Source organism: Pempheris klunzingeri, chromosome 6 (genome assembly GCF_042242105.1).
Source record: "Pempheris klunzingeri isolate RE-2024b chromosome 6, fPemKlu1.hap1, whole genome shotgun sequence".
In the NCBI taxonomy this organism is placed as follows: Eukaryota; Metazoa; Chordata; class Actinopteri; order Acropomatiformes; family Pempheridae; genus Pempheris; species Pempheris klunzingeri.
In genome coordinates this window covers 26,658,693-26,675,817 of record NC_092017.1, presented here as the reverse complement: position 1 = coordinate 26,675,817, position 17,125 = coordinate 26,658,693, and the positions used below count along the sequence as shown (strand labels likewise).

At 41.9% G+C, this 17,125-nt stretch overlaps 1 protein-coding gene across 1 annotated transcript in view; it reads right to left on the bottom strand.

The window, feature by feature from the left end:
- Positions 1 to 1,000: 1,000 nt before the first annotated feature.
- Positions 1,001 to 17,125, bottom strand: part of LOC139202980 (adenylate cyclase type 1-like) — a 38,194-nt gene continuing 22,069 nt past the window's right edge. Inside the window, exons 9-20 of the mRNA XM_070832603.1 lie at positions 14,629 to 14,823; positions 13,073 to 13,170; positions 12,811 to 12,895; positions 11,052 to 11,141; positions 9,399 to 9,661; positions 9,101 to 9,227; positions 8,399 to 8,515; positions 4,015 to 4,161; positions 3,457 to 3,555; positions 2,892 to 3,006; positions 1,540 to 1,664; positions 1,001 to 1,330 (exon numbers count right to left, since the gene is read on the bottom strand). Coding sequence (XP_070688704.1) covers positions 1,001 to 1,330; positions 1,540 to 1,664; positions 2,892 to 3,006; positions 3,457 to 3,555; positions 4,015 to 4,161; positions 8,399 to 8,515; positions 9,101 to 9,227; positions 9,399 to 9,661; positions 11,052 to 11,141; positions 12,811 to 12,895; positions 13,073 to 13,170; positions 14,629 to 14,823 — 1,791 coding nt within the window. The remainder of the gene's footprint in view (positions 1,331 to 1,539; positions 1,665 to 2,891; positions 3,007 to 3,456; positions 3,556 to 4,014; positions 4,162 to 8,398; positions 8,516 to 9,100; positions 9,228 to 9,398; positions 9,662 to 11,051; positions 11,142 to 12,810; positions 12,896 to 13,072; positions 13,171 to 14,628; positions 14,824 to 17,125) is intronic.

Genomic DNA, 17,125 nt, shown 5'->3' with positions numbered 1-17,125 from the left:
GCTATGCACACTCTATTGGCTACATACACTATCAGGTCAAAATAGGATCCAGCTGGCTACAGCATGCAAGGGTGAGTAGGCTGAGAGATAAGGGACAAACCGCTTTATTGCTACACTTTGACGAGGAAGAATCTGGAAGTCAAGCATCACAGGGAGACAGACAGCAAACATGACTGAAATGCAGCAGTGGCATCATGCACTTAAAGACACTGAGCAGCTCGGCTCAGGGAATCAAGAGTTTACCTCATGTGCCGTCGGAGGGTTAAAGTGAAAGGGGGGGGGGCATAAACGCGCGGTGTCACCGACCCGGAAATGATTGAAGGCGATGCCCTGTCATGTTTCTGCGAGTTCATTTCATTAACCGCCGTTCACAATTAAACATTTGGCTTCATCCACTTTAAAAAGATGTTTCTGCTGGACGTCCGTGTCATTAATTCATCTGAATTGGTGTCCGATAAATCAATAAAAGGCAACAAAAAAAATGGCAAGAAGCTCGTAGTGAGGAGTGGTCGCTAAGGCAACAGCACTGATTTGGTTTTACACTGAGAGAAAAGGGTCAGCTAAAGTTGTTAAAGGAATTTTCACCTGTGGTTGTTGTGAGAGGCTTGTGTGCTACACTATCAATTTTTACTTTGATGCTGATTTAGTTTCTTATAGTTGTGGATACAGTTCTGTATCGTGGCGACACCCCTTGGCCTTTGATTGATTACAGAGCAACGTGGCTAAAGCATCCTGTATCCCGTTCATCACAACAAACAGGGCTCGAAGATGGAAGGAGAGTCCGAGAGCCCCGTGATCAGCCCGGACCCGAGTCCAGGCCTCCCATTGGACGATCACTGTTTCAGCTTCTCTGCATCCTACAGTAGAAGAAGAGAGCGGCTCTACTCTCCCCTCTTTTTGTAAACTCTCTCTGCTCCTGCTATCTTGTCGCCATCCCTGCTATTTCCCCCTCCTCCACTCATTTTCTTGTTTTCCACGGTCACCATGGAGACAGCATCCGTCACACCATTGCCGTGGGGACAGAGGGCAGGTACCTGGTGGTGCTGGTGGAGGTGGTGGGTTTGGCCGTGCTCGGGCTCTGGGTCCTGATGGTGGAGTAGGTGGTCACCGTGGGGGCGGGGCTCAGCCTGGTGCACACGCTGCCTCGAGTGAAGGCGCTCGAGCGGCGCTCGCTGTTGCCAGGCTGCTGCTGGATCTGAGACGGCCTGCTGCTTTGCCTGCGACCCTCCAGGAAGTATGTGAGCATCTGGCCTTTGCCCTTCACGCTGACCTGACCGCGGCAAACAAAGTCGTAGTGGTCTGTGATGAGACGGTAAACGTCCTCTGTCACCTGGAGGACAAACAGACGAGGATGATGCTTCTGGTAATCACAACTGGGAGAAAACACGTAACGGCACACTGTACAGAAGGACTATTCCTTATTTTGTCTTGCCTTTATTGACATAATGCTGGTTGTCTCTCTTGAATCAGATTCTAATCTCAATGGGACTTTTACCTGTTTAAATAAAGTCTGCAGTAGTTGCAGCACCTGTACTGTACCTGTATCTTTCCTTGGACTCCGGTGCTGTCCATCCTGCTGGCCACATTCACGGTGTTTCCCCAGATGTCGTACTGAGGTCTTCTCGCTCCAATCACTCCTGCCACCACCGGTCCCACGTTGATACCTGGAATGAACACAATCAGTGCACACACAGGTGTCAGCTGGTTGTCACCTGTATTTGGTGCCCCTGAACCTCAGAGGTTGTTCTGCGAGAAGTCATCGATCACGTCTTTTGAGCCACAAGTTAGGTCTCGTCTTCTTGAAGGCAGCTCTGACAACGCTGACAGGTTTAATGATTTAATGATATTTGGCCGCTTCCCTTTCAAAGCTGTCAGGACTGTTTTGCATAACCTTTCGATAAATCGACTTAGTAAAGCCTCAACTCCTCATTTTTGTGACTTCAGTCTGTGTTTCAAGTCTCAAGGACTCAGACGACAATAAACGCATCCGTTTTTGATAATCAAAATAATCTTTTGTCATTACAAACAGAAATATTGAGCTACATGTTTATTTAGACTTTTTATTTTAGACTGCCAGGATGGTGTTCATTCATAGCCTTACATTGGGAGTTTAGTAAATGCAGATATCAGTGACAGCTGCATCTGTTCCCTTTCTATCTTTTATTAAATCACATACATGCTAAAACAAAGGACCTTTTAAATGGTAGATTAGGAATATGTGTAATCGTGTAGAATCTCTGAATCTCCCAGAACATAGACATCGAGTGAGACTGATCCTATCTGCAGTAATACTGAAAATACAAGGACTGATCTACCCATTCCTACTTCCATGGCTGCAGCTCTCATTCAATGCACGTCTTTAGGATTGCAAAATAAATACAATACAAACTTAGTTTACTAACTGTTCTGGGGATTTACAGTTTTGGGGGTTTTAGAGGTTGAACTCCAACATGGCACACGTAGGCCGAATAAAGCCAGGCCAAACTTTGTTTTTCTGCACTTTCTGGAAACCCAGCATTACGCAAATTACCAAAAGTTACGTTTCTGCAAAGAGGGTTCAGCCAAACACACAAACATATGCAGTTTTTTACACATGGAGCCCCACAGTCTGCAGACAGGATGGCACTGTATACACCAGGCTACACGGGGATTAAACAAGGGCTCCTGTTGCAGGCTCCCCACAGGATACCCAACACAATGGAACCCAGAACTTCAGGTCTCGCTGTGACGAGCTTCCTGGAGGGGACGCTCTTTCTGTGATGCATTTCCTCCCAAACTTACCGGCATTGAGCGTCGATGGCGTCCAGTGCAATAGGTCAGAAACTCCAACACCAGTGTTTATATAGACCAGTGTGTGTGTGTGTGTGCCAACGTATGTGTCTTTGACTCACCTACTCTCAGGACAAAGTCGTTGTAAGACTGGTAGTTGATGGCGTCCAGGACGTCAAACATGTCGATGGCAAAGTCTGACACTGTGCATAAATGTGAGGTGATGGACTTCTTCGCCTGTGAATAAGAAAAAAAGACACAAATCAAACAAATAAACAACCCAGACACACAAACAAGCGTGCTCGCATCCAAATTAGCAAGTGATTCCACGCGTTAATACCTACGACCGCAACAAAAGCATGCACCAGGGTTTCCCTCAAAGTCAAACCGCCTCTACGACTGACTGCTAAGGTTTCAAAGTTTAGCAGAAAAGTCTCTTTTGTTTGTTTGCTTTGCCGGATTTAAAGAAACTTTATAAATGCGGAATATGCTGACGCCACAGAGTCCAGTAATCCCTCGTAGAGGATTTGTGGATTGAAACGTGGCGGCGTTTTAAACATCAACACCAAGATAATGACTACCTGGAAATACTAGGCCTCTCAAAAATGCAGTTTCAAAACATGCTAATACCCTGAAAGCGCACACAAAAACTCATACGAGATCTAAATATAGCTCCTGCATGTGTACCTTGGAGGCAGTTGTAGGAACCAGCCCTACTGCAGCCATGTATGTGCTGCCAATTGTCTTGATTTTCTCAATATCCCTGTAGCACTCTTTGTCCATCAGCTGGAGGGGGAAGAAAGGAAGAAAAAGGGATAAAAACAGCAGGAAAGCATTACTACTATTACAAATTTCAAATCAAATTGGAGTAAATTGTCAGTTTAAGTTCATATATATTATAGGTTGTGCTGGCAAACAAGTCCAAGTCCAATTTAAAACTATTTTAGCATGTTTGGGTAAATTAATGCTCTATGCTGCTGATTATAGATTCAAGTAAGCCAGAAGTCATCTGTAAGTAATTCCTTATTTTGAAGAACTCTCCCAACCGCAACCATTGCTTATTATATTGCATCAATAAACAGTATTTTTTAAACCCTCAGTCGTGGCCATAATGTCATCTTTCAAAATTACATTATAGAGGCCGTATTGCAACAGAGCCTCCAAATTCTCCAAAGGCAGAGCGTGCAGGCATGAAACCTGCAGGGAGAAACTGCTGATTTATGACGGAACAAAGCGTCCACTCACCTCATCAAAGTCAGCGATGATCTCATTGAGCAGCCTGAGACACTCGACGCCCATGTTGTTCCCGTCCAGCTCGATGTAGAAGTCGTTGAAGTTGGCGATGGAGGCGAACAACACTCCGACCTGAGCGTAGGACTGGTAGTAAAGGTCCTGGAGGGGAGACAAGTGGAGTTAAAACTGGCCTGATCCATCTGTTACTGTATTCAAAGACCAGGGTTAATCACAAGGCATTAAAGGGTCAGTTCACCAAAATCTTTATTTTAGCACGATACTTGAACCCCAAAACTTAACTCTGGTTTTGAAAGGCAATGCACAAATAAAGTTTTTTGGAGCTTTTCAAACCACATCTCACAGTCTGTAAGTGTAATCACATGGCCTGTAAGTGGTCGTCTATGTGGGGACCACGACCTTCTTACTGTAGGTGATGAGATGATACCTCCATTTGCTGAAGAAGAGCATGAGATGTAGCAGAAAGCTACAAAAAGCTGGTAAGAGGAACTTTAATTGTACTTTTTTTTGTTACAAATAAAAAAAATTTCTTCTAATGCAGGATTAATCTACTGGTGCTCACAGCATTTTAAAAAATCACATGTACGGTATTTCATTATTTTTCTATTGCTGTGGGTTAATTATGGCTAAACGATATGCAAAATCATATTGTGATTATCATGACAGGTGTTATGATTGTAATATGTGTCATAATTTTAGTAGGATTTGTCATTTTTACATTTAATTTTCACTGACTGATCAGGGGCCAAGTGATAGAGAAATATAAAAAACTACTGGGACCTTTTTTGTTCCAATTTACACACAAATCTCAGCAACAAATATGAGTATGAAAGGCTAACAGAACCAGTATAAGTACGCCTGCAGGTAGCCACTGTAGTTTCCAAATCAATAAAACTGAGTTTTCAATCATTGTGTTAGAGCAGTGAAACTTTGAATTCCAGGCAGCAGAGCCCCACTGCGCTGTGTTGTGAACACAGTGTATGGGTGAACTTTAGCCCAGAGGAAGGAGAGGAAGCCTTTCTATACACTGTAGCTCCGTGGGGTCACCAGTGTGCCGGAAACATACTTCCTGACTTCCTGCTCCCAGTGTTTACTAGTCTCAGCCTCAGACGATCGCTGCACCGTCTGATGCACAGCCCGCTGATTGTTAAAGGAGAAAGCCGGCGTTACTTTATCTTTTTTGTTATTATTAACAAATCCCATGACAAGACCAAAGCCAACAATGAATTTAACCTAATAACCTCTACGGTCTGTGTGGCCTCTGTGCCGTGCAGCACTACTGCCACAAGAAATGTTAAAAAAGCCACATTGTTGCATCGGTGACACATTCCTGTATGATGATTATCATGTAAAACAGTGTGCAAAGACTGAGAGCACGCTCAGTAACATCTGCAGTCCTGCTCAAACTACAATGACCATGTTCATAGTAATAAAGGACAGTGTCTCCCAGAGCACAAGTGTTGCTCTTTTGTGTGTTTTTATAATTCTTTAACTAGTAATAAACATGTAGGACACAAAGTCACAAGCTATATGAGCTCCTACAGAGGAGACACTTTCTTTTTTTTCTTTTTAATCTCATCAGAAGTTCGCTGATAAAAAAGTAAAAGATGTAATAATGCTGTTATTCTGATTGAAGACCTCCAACACTCATCAGGGTTATTTCAGCCTGAGATTGCAGACTTTACATTTTTAACAGAAGGAAAGTCACGGACATTTACCGGGCAGAAAAGGTGTGATGAAAAGAAGCCATCATGGTGCATTATGGGAAATGTAGGACTCATATTAGCTGAAGTCTGAAGGTGCACATTTTACATGTCAGTCAAAGACCCTCAATATGCTGAACAAGCTGAATTATGGGTTGCAAAAAAGATAAGCACTGAATATTTTGTACCACAAATTACAATTTTAACTTATTACACACCATCAAACGACACCAGATGAACATGTTTTGCTTTTGTATCTGTTTTGCAAAGGTAAAAGCAGATTGTAGAATATATTTACAATAATATAGAGGACAGAGGTGAAGAGGGAAACATTAAAGTAAAAGGTAGGGGAGGGGTTGTCACATTTTCCTGCTTATGTTCTGTTTAATAAAGATTCTTCACAAAACTAATGCTAATTCTAGATTTTAACATTAAAATGTGAATTTCCTAGTTATTGGGGCGACATTTTACATGTCTACAGTGACATATACAGTAAGCTGATGATTCCTGACAGTCTCTCTGCGCTCCAGCTTCTCTTTTTCTCCTCCTTCATCATCATTACAACAAGCCCTCATGTCTGGCATGGTGTGTCATAGCATCTTCATCTCCTTCCTTTGAAAAATGGTTACATGACATAATTCATTCTTTTATATACCTTGAAGAAGATTTTAAGTTTAAGATCTGGGGGGCTTTTATTGAACATATTAGGAGGGAGAGGTGTCAACCTGGAAGCTAACTGTATTCTGCTGTATTTTACTGCATTGTGCTTGGATCCTCCAACATTTTTTTTTGTGTGTTGTTAAAAGAAAAAATAATGATGGCTAAAATATACATATAAAAAGAAAATGAATTTGTTTTCACTTTGTTTTCCATGATATTAGTTTGAAAATGTCCCCTGAGAGGAAGTATGGCACAGTTTTCACTGTTTATGGACATCAGCTCTGTACTTAATGTTTCCGTCCAGGTGTAATCTTCACAGACTAAATCTGGACAGCACCTACAGGAGTGTCCACACTATAAAGAATCTGTGCATAGCTTTAGTGTTTACAAACCAAGCTTGTCCTCCTGAGGCTTTGTATTTCCTGAGAGGATGTATGTTTTCATCACTTCCTGAGAGAAGTGGGGCGGTGTGGGGTGGGGGGGGGGGGGGGGGCAGAGGAAGGAACAGAGATCAGTGGAGGGGATGTTCATCAATCAGTGGATACAGACACACACGGCTGTCAGCTCACACTTCCACTTTAACACCACAACACATGGTCAGGGAAGCGCTGCCATTGTCCCAAACAGCTGGGACACATTTCCACATTAGGACCCCAACACTTCGAGGGCTTTTAGGAAATGTCTTTGCAATACATCAAACTATCCACTTCCACTCCTCCTCGCCTAAAGACCAAGTTTGCAGCTTAAGAAAAAGTTCTTGAGATGATGAGATTAGATTTCACACCAGGCAACAAGCAATAGTTTGGTGATTAAGCTTGTTGATGCCTTGGTCGACACACTTTCAGACATCTGGGCCTCTAGTTTCACAACGGTGCACACTGGCAGTAGAAGATGGCTTAAAGAGCAGCAGTAATGAGACTGAAATCTGCACAGCTCGTCCTTATAACAGCCATCTCTCTCTTACTGATACAGTATCATGCATTTCATTGCTGTTTACAGAACTTTATCACCTCTGAGATCCAGACGGACTCAATCTGACCAGAAATCTGAGGTCTTAGTATCTCAGTTAATTAAGAAGGTTATTTCACCAAATCCAGTTTCCTGTGTATTAAAATAATGGGAATAAATGACATAACTGTTAATAATCATGCCTAATATTTCTTATTATGGCAGCAGGAGATGTATTATATTATTTCAGCAGTTGGAGATGCTATAAGAACTGAAATATAAAAAATCTGGAGCGCTGGCCTCTGTATCAGGCCCTGAATAATATTCTTATAATATATTGTTAAAGAGCTGGACAATTTATAATTATCATAATTCTATATAATAATTTCTATAGTCAGTAGGATAAAATATTATAAAATTGCAATGATATTTCTTTGTTGTCAGTGTTGAATGTTTTCCTTCATTTAAAATAAAGTAACTATGGGAAATTAACAGCGAGTTTATTATATTTTTCTCAGAGACAACTAAACTGCATGCAGCTGTTGAGGCCACTAGCACCAATTTGAAATACAGTCATTTAAATTAAACAGTAGGTAGGTTAGTGCATCCCAATCCTGCATGTGTTGGACGTTTCCCTGCTCCAACACACCTGATTCCAATGAGTGGGTGATTATCAGGCTTCTGCAGAGCTCGATGACGAGCCGATCATTTAAATCAGGTGTGTTGGAGCAACGGACCGTCTAAAACACCCAGGGCCGTGGCTCCTCGGAGTAGGATTGGAAAAATCGGACCGATTAGACGTTTCCTTGTGCATACTGGTTACTTTTACCTGTCTGGGCTTGTAAAAGTCAGAACTGTTTCCCACTCAGACATCCAACCCGTGACAAAGGATCCTCACTGAACATGTTCTTGCTTCACAAGCAAAACAAGATCAGCCACTTTTCAATCAACTCTGGTCCAGTTTTCCGGAAGATGTCTGTTGACCTGAAAATCATGCACACTGGGGGGCGTCTCTTTATTCTGACGATCCTTGTTGGCTGAGCCTGAATATGTGTGCAGGTGCTCACCATGTTCCTGGGGTTTGACATGAGGAAGTGTTGAGCCACGTGAGCCGGCAGCAGGTTGAACAGGATCCTCTTGTTGTCCAGCTTCACCTTCTCCATGTCGCCTCTCTCCTCCTCCGCCTGGAAGTGCAGAGGGAGAGGTGAGTCTTACAGGGTGATGCGACTGTTGTCTGTTTGCAATGAACATTTTATTGTAGCTCAAAGCTCAAAGAGGGATGTAATAGCTTATCCTTATCACTAGAGGGAGATAATGATTTGCAAACAAGACAAACGCTCACTGTCATTCTTAAAATAGAAACACACACACTTTCATGATCCACTGAGACTAGACGAGGCTGTGCATGCAAACACACAAACATATAGTTCAAACACACACTGAAAAAATGCATCACGTCAAGCATAAGCTGCCTGAAACTGACTCCTAAAATGTTTGCTTTAAATATCCACCACATGAGTACGAATATTTCAACCTTTTTCCTTTTAAAACCTTTTAAAAAAATATATAAATCTAAGATAAATGACTGAAACCAACACAAATAATGCACAATTTGACACAGTCAGATCTTAAATATTTAATATTCTTGTGTACATGCTTTAGTACACATATGACATTGATGATAATAAGCACACCACCTGTATACTCGTGCCTAAATGTACACACAAGGTCTGAATTGGTGCAGGGGAAGTTTACACAGACAGACGCACCTGAGTAGCCCAGAGATAGTCGAGCCGCAGCTTCAGGTCCAGCTGTCTTGAATGCAGAGCCAGAGCACTAGAAAACAGCAAGACAGCCAACACAGGATCATACCCCCGCGTGTGGAGAAACCCTCCTCTGAAAGACAGAAACAAAATGGGTTGTTTGGTTCTTTATATTCTATTAACTTTGTTAAAACTGCAAAAAAAACAAAAACAAGAATCCCTAAAAGAGGAAAAGCAGAAATGTGAATTGAGAAACACACAGTTTTCCATATTTAGCTCCACGTCATGTGCAGCTCAGTCTCACCCCACAGCTTGGCGATACCCGCTGGTCTCCATGACGACGGTGTAGGTGACAGAGAGGAGGAGCAGCAGGAGGATCTTGGGGAGCGAGGAGACCCGGAGGTAGGGGACAACAGTGAGGGTGCCGGCCACGCAGGACAGCAGGCCGTACGCCATGTTGGGACAAACTCTGTCCGCTGATGTGATGTTGGCGAGTCCCACCCCGAGGGCGTCCTCCATGAGGCCGCTGGAGTTCGCCCCAACTCTCCCCCAAGGAACACATCCCACCTGGAGGAAGGGATGTCGTGGATGAAAATGTAGTGCGTTGCATAAAGCTGTTTGTAGTTCTTTCTGCAGAGGCGGATTTCATCTGTTTCACAAATAAAACTGCGAAGGCTTAAGGCTGCAACAACTAGCGGAGTAATCATCCTGAGGGGATGTTTAATTAGAACAAAAACCACACAAAATGGCAGATCAATCAGTGATGAACGTTATCAAAGGCTGTCGCCAGCAGGGCAGCCCCTTCACTACATCACTGCTGCTGCACTACACCTTTTCTTTACTGTATTTAACACTTACAGTCGTCACACACACACACACTAACCACCAATTACTGTTTAAAATATTCTAATGGGTATTTTACACTTGAACAATAAATGTTTTATTCTTCTGAGACTGTGCAGCACCATCTGCTCGGCTGTGATCCGTTACTCTGCCAGCTCGTGTGCTGCAGAGACACCGTTTCTAACTCATCGAGCTCAAGCGCCTTTTTCTGCTTTATCGACTTTATTATTCTATTAACATGATTTTCACACAGGCCTTTAAGCTACTTGGCTTTTATCAACCACTGATAGATTCTTTTTAACACTATAACATGTTCATGTGCACAATGACAGCCCTGTGTTAGTGTTATCCTGACGATATAAAGTTTACATGACAGTTTCTGATCCACTATAATGGTGCAGACATGCATTTGACTCCTTTAACATCAAGTCTGTTTGTCATTTCTCTCCCGTCTGAGTTATCACAACAGTTTAGGATGGACCCAGAGTGGTTTGTGGCTTTGGCTGGATTAGAAATAGATAGAATAGAATGGAAATAGATTACAGACACTGACCATACAGTATATAATCCTCAGTGGTGCAAGACTGCTGTACAGTATGTAATCTAGGATTTGTTGGGCCCCGCTAGGAGAGCAGTGTTTTTATAAACTATGCTGTTGTTATAGATAGAAATGAAAAGTCTCCAAACATTTTGTGTGGTCATGTTTAAGGTTCAGTTTGAGTTAAAGTGCAGCACTACAAGAGGCACTGGCATAAGGGGACAATAAGTTTAAAACCTCCTTTATTTTGTATAAAATATAGGGTATTACTTGGCCACTGAGCTGATGAGTTAGTGAGAACTCTTTATTATTATTTAACAAATTACTCCAGTGAACAGGATCTCTGCAGAAATATCCCAGGACTGCAAATATGGGATCAAAAGGTGGTTAAAATAATCAACATAACATCATAATCTATGTTGTGTATATCTATATAACACTCACACACCTACTTTAAGCTTATTTTTTTTGTTTTTTCTCTTCTCTAAATTGATTTTGTATGTCATCATTCTTAACAAACAATCTTGGATTTAGTAGTAATTATTATACACATAAAACAAGTGAAGACACTCTTACCACACAGGCCTGAGTAACAGAGTAGGTGAGCAGAGCGAGGAGGACACACAGCACTGTTCGGATCTGGATGGTGAGGCATCCCGGTTGGCACTAAACCCAGAGGGGAGATAAGGGAAGGTGGGGAAAATCGAAGGGGTTAGTAAATGAAGCACCTGTTTATCTACCTCAATAGCATTTTGGACACATCATTAGCCCGGAGTGGAAATGAAATGAGGGCATTTTGTGGCGCGGCTCATTATGTGCAGGCCTATTAGAAGAGACGCTTACAGGATGTGATGACAGCTCAGTGTAGCTCGATACCACAATGTCATCTAGAGGGTACGAACGTGATGTCAGAGCGAACACAAGTCGACACAGTGACGCTAACCTGACCTGCATCTGCAGCTGTGCAATTACCGGGAAAAAAAATACATTAAAAGTGTGCTGAAGGAGAACAAAACTTTGTTTTTCCACCTAATTTAAGTAATAGGGAGGTAAGAAACATGTCACAGGTGGGTTTTTTTCTAATAAATGTCATTTATTTTTTATATCACGCCCCTTGTAGTGGACACACGGTCAATCTTTTCCACAAAAAGCACATTACAAGGCATCAGTTTGGTAATGATAATGGTAAGTTAGTGCTCTACAGGTACATCATGCAGTGAGTTTATGTCCCCACTAAGATAGAGACACATGTGTGTGTGTGTGTGAGAGACAGAGAGACAATAATCTCCGTTTACCCCCCCTTGAATCTGTGGTAAATGACTAAAATGGTGCTGAGGGGAGCCATAATTTCTTCCTCAGCTCATGTGTTCTCCTCTGAGCTTTCACCATCCTGCTCTGCTGCCTGGCTCTCTTCTTCCTCTTCTCCCAGCTGCCCAATGTCTGGCTCTCCCTCAATCATCAAACAAAACCCGCCGTGCTAAGTGCTCTACAGTTTTAATATGATATATACAGTTAAGGCTCTTGCTAAAAGTAACAACAGAAACAATATAGCTTTATAGATTCGATGGCTGACTTCCTTAATTCTCATTGTTGTACTTCCCTCCCTCCATAGAAGATGAGCTCTGTTGACCTATGTGTGTTATATCTCCAGAAACATTGGGACTCAAATAGAAACCCATGAAAAAGGCACAGAACTTTGTAGTGATGCTAAAACAGTAAAGAGCTGTTGTTCAGTGGACTGCAGTGATTTCTAACTTTTCAATCGAGCACACTCTTATCTAAATGAAAACATCGAAAATAATATTTCTTTTTACAAATGTTTTCACAGACAAACACTTTCTGAGCATGCTAGTCCTCCACCGCAGATACAGTGAGAATTTACTGGGCTCAAAGGTCCTACATGCTACATTTTACACAGCTTTTAACCCTGAATTGGATGCAGCGCCAAGATGATCAGCCAATTAGTTAATTAGTCAAGCTCCAGAAACTAATTGGAAACAATATTGCTAACAGACTAATCCTTTGAGTCATTCATCGAGCAAAAATACCAAACATTCACAAGTTCCAGCCACTCAAATGTGATGATTTCTTGTGTTTAATGTGTCAAATAAATTGCCAACTCATTCATCAACAATGAAAATTAACACTAATTATCTTAATTATTCCCCTGGTTGAAGCTACAGTACTCGTTTATGTCTGAGGAAACTCCATTTTTGTTGACAGTAGGCAATCATGTATTTATTTCCTTTCCACTATCACAGCTGATGCTCTGTTTTCCCGCTCAGCTGCGTCCAAGACGGAGGCGTCATGTGTAAAAGAGATCTGTTAGTCCTACCTGAACGCTGGTGAGATGCAGGTACATGACGCAGGCCACGTGGAAACACACACACAGCACCAGCAGCAGCAGCACCAGCATCCCCCTGAGAGAGGACAGGAGAGACCAGAGTGGGAAGGGCTTCCCTACTTTTCCACTGACTTCAGTGAAAACACCTTCCTGTTTAATTGTCTCACTGCAGCTTAGCAAAATCCAATTAGGTTACACGAATGGGCAAACTGCAAATGTGTGTGTGAGTGTGTGTGTGTGTGTGTGTACATACTGTGGGATCATTAGCAAATAGATAAGGCCAAACAGGGCAGCGAGGATCAGAGAGAGAACCACCGCACTGATGAAATGGTCGTCATACACCTGGTGATACTAAGAAAAGACAAAAGAGGGAGAAAATGTCAACATAAGAAGCCTTTATCCATCCATCCTGTCAGATGTTTACCTTGGACGAGGTAAGAAAAGGTCAAACAGCCGTCTCTGTGGGGAAACCTCGTCCTGCTGTCACACCTAATGCACACGCGTGGACATCGTGTAAGGCCGTTATTTGCTTTGAGTTAAATCTGCAGCAGGCTTCGGCAAATGTGCATGGGGGTCATGGTGGGGACGCCGCATTAGCAGATGTATATCATGCTTTGTTGTCTCATACAAGCTCTGCAAGCACAAGCAACATAGCCGCCATATTAGACCTGCAACGCCGGCCCGTAAACACATGCAAGTCAACCGAGAGGCTGCGGCTCTTCTGGATAAGAAGCACTAGAACATTTGCATTTCTCATTTGATTTCAATGAGTTGTTTTTATCCTCAAGCACTGTTTAGTTACAACATTTTATTCTTTAGGACTAGTAAGATATATCCTCCTGAGATTTAAATTTTTTTCATCCAATAGAACAAAAATAGCTGTCGACTCTGCCGTTAACCATGAATATCTTTGTTAAACTCCTTGGTAATGAATCCATCTGTTGGCTGTCAGGATATTTTAAAGCCAAGGAGTCGCAGATCTCACCACTCAGCAGTTATTCTATATGTGGCATCGCTTTAATCTGGATTATTCAGGTTCAGCTGTCTTGAAAAAGCTGCATGTGAAACAATCTAATGTTACCAAATAAAACTTCTCTTATGTCATGCAGAAACAAAGAATAATTTCTAGAGATCTGATGAGCAGTTATATAGAAACTCCATCAGCATCCTACGAAGTGAATCTTTTTACTGTGCATGTGTGGGAGTAAAAATAAACACTTTGTACTAATTTGGGTCCTCGTGTTTCTCTGCTCAAGCTGGTGGCATTTCCCTGACTTTTAAAATTAGTTAAAACGAGTAACAATTAACTAGTTTTTACTGTGTATAGGGTTTTAATTCTGCTACCAGTTTGAATATCATGATTGCACACACACACACACACAAACCCATCCCTGTTCTGTGTCTCCTTTATGGCTCTACCCACGCACACATAGGAGAAAGATATCACGTGTGCCTCTCAGACGTTCCCAAATCATTATCTGCACCCCCTCCAGAGAGGGTGGGTGGATTCCTCACACACACACACACACACACACACACACACACACACACACACTTACACAGACATCATAGACAACAGGCGTGGGAGAAAGGGGAGAAAGAGAATTACAGACTGTGTAGGGTGTGTATGTGAGAGAAAAAGGCAGAGGGGAGGAGAAGATGCAGTCACGACGCATGTTACCTTATGTGTAATGAGGAAAGTATAGATTTGTTACATCTCATACCCTTTTGTAAATATAAATCCAAGTTGCTGGCTTTCTCTGCACATGTTCGGTGTGTGTGTGTGTGTGCATGTGTGTGTGTCCTCACCCTGCGCTCCCTGTCTCTGCTCCTGTAGAACAGGGTGATGTAGTTGAGGTCTGATGTCTCGGACTCGGTCTGCCGCGCTTCGATGAGCCGCCCGATGTAGCGGTTGACTCGTGTCCCTGGTGAGTGCTGCACGGCGGTGGCTGAGAAGGACGTCCGACTCCTCAGCTTCTCTGAGGCGGTCCGCAGGGCTCTCCGCTGTCAGGCACCAGAAAGACAACACAATCAGTCCCTGCAGAGAGCGGCCTGTCTGATGTGTTAGAGCCGACTGGTTCTCAACACGTGTGGTAAAGCATATTTTTGTTATAACTTCACCAGCATCAGTGGAAAAGAGATGAAAAGTCTACAGGCGTGCTGTCCTGGCCCTGTGAGGCTGCAACGCTCATTATACACCAGAAAACTAAATTGTTTTATGAACTATGGACAAACAACATCACCCCTCAGTACCTCTAGTGGGGGAGTGACTGTAAAGTTTGGTTTAACTTGCACCAAAGGTCTTTATGCAGATGCAGATGCACACAGAACACACAGAAAGTACAGCCTGAAGACATTTCTGACATGTCGCTGTAAGAAAAGCACAGGTGTAAATAATAAAATTAATGATGGCTAATTAGTGGCTCCATTCAGGCGGAAAAACTGACTGAACCTACAATTACATAGTGGGAAAGAGAAAGCCTAATGAAAGACACAAAGCTGTAAAGCATGAACGTGCAAGTTCAGCCGATGTGATGTTCTCAGGAAATTTGCTCCTATTAAGATGAAACCAAGAAGCCATAACAACTAACTAAGATTTTGAATTTGATTTGATAGCAGACAGGGAGCCAAAGTGCTGTGTGGGTGATTGCAAAGTAGTAAATAGCTGTAATAAAGTTAGGATATTAAGCTGGAAGGCATACAAAGTTCCTAATTAACTTATAATAATGTATAATCGGTGCAGCAGCCCTTTAGCACATTTCAGACTCTGGAACTTTATTCATCTACATGCAGACCATAGGTTATAGTAGGTTGAAACAACTAAAGCTGTTAACCATACACACGCTCTCTGGTGTTTAAATAAGCTGCACTTTAATTAGCTTCATGAGTTTTTAGACTGAGCTGAAAGCTAAATCGCTAGCGAGTCAAAAAGCCTACAGTTAGCATGTTAAAACACTTTACACACTTAGCATCCAGCATTTATCATTTCTGCATGTTAGCATGGCAAATAGCTAACGTTAGCGTGCAAACAAACTTCTACTTTAGTTGGAAAGTTTGTTGTAGAGAAGTTTAGTACATAACATTTAGCATCACGAGCTGGTAAACATGCTAAGATTAGCCCTAATATAATGCTATATAATATTAGCATTAACCTGAGACTACCACTAAAGTGCACATGAATTATTTGATAATTTTAGATCTTTTTTGTCCTGTACTTTTTTACATTTTAACCTGTTGGTGGTTTAACCTGTTATTTGCCACCTGCTTGTTAACTTAACACTAAAACCAGAACATAGCTACTTGAAGTTTCAGGTAATGAGAGATTGTTTTGGGGGTTTGATGGACTTTGGTCCTGTGGGTGCATCCTGGGGAAATGTTGTCAGTTATCATGATGCTATAAACTAGTAAAATACGCTGAGAATGATCACAATTATCCCTCCAACAAACTGTGCAGAGCAGTCTATTTGAAATACTGAGAACATTTAGATTTAATCCAAAAACTAAACCATTTTTTATGTTGTACTGCTTCTCTCAACTGTTACAATTAGAGTTGTTGTATTTGATGGCTGGAGCACAGCCTTATAAATAGTATTCTTCAAATTTACTCCTGCTCCTACAAAAGCTCTACAAAAATAAAAACAGTGGCTCCATCACTTAGTGATTCAGTCCCTCTGGAAGGGATGCAAAGATCGTGAAATAATTATGCTTCTCCATGACACTTCACTACATCCATTAGAACAACTAATTTAATCTCATTTCCTGTCAAGTCTTAAGGTGCTTCTCGTAAATATGTCAACAGGGTGAGCCAGTCGCACTCTTTCCTGGCGCAGCTTCCCTTGTTTCAGGATTTTTGTGGACTATAGAGTCTCAGTCTCTTTAAACGAGACAGAATTAAGTTGACTGCTGTGCTAGTGTCAAAGAAATGAAACAAGATGATTTGTGCAAAACATCAGATAAATAATTGCACCTCATTTGCTGTTTTTGGTGCCATTTTTGAAATACACGTACACATTTTATTATTTACTTGAGCATGTATATTGAGAACAACTTAAAACCACAGTCAGATTTTGTGCGTGTGCACATACTTAACTAATAAAGTTTTGGTTTTGGTTTTTGGAGGTGCGAGTAGAAATGTAAACTCTTATCCAGCCCTTATCAGCCACATATTGTTTGTCACACCTCTGGTTTATTTCAATAACTACATTTAAAAGAAAGTAGCAGCACTGAGTCATAGATATCGATACTTGATTGTGTTTAATTTATTATTATGATGAAATATTGCCTTAACACTTTGCAGTATCATAAT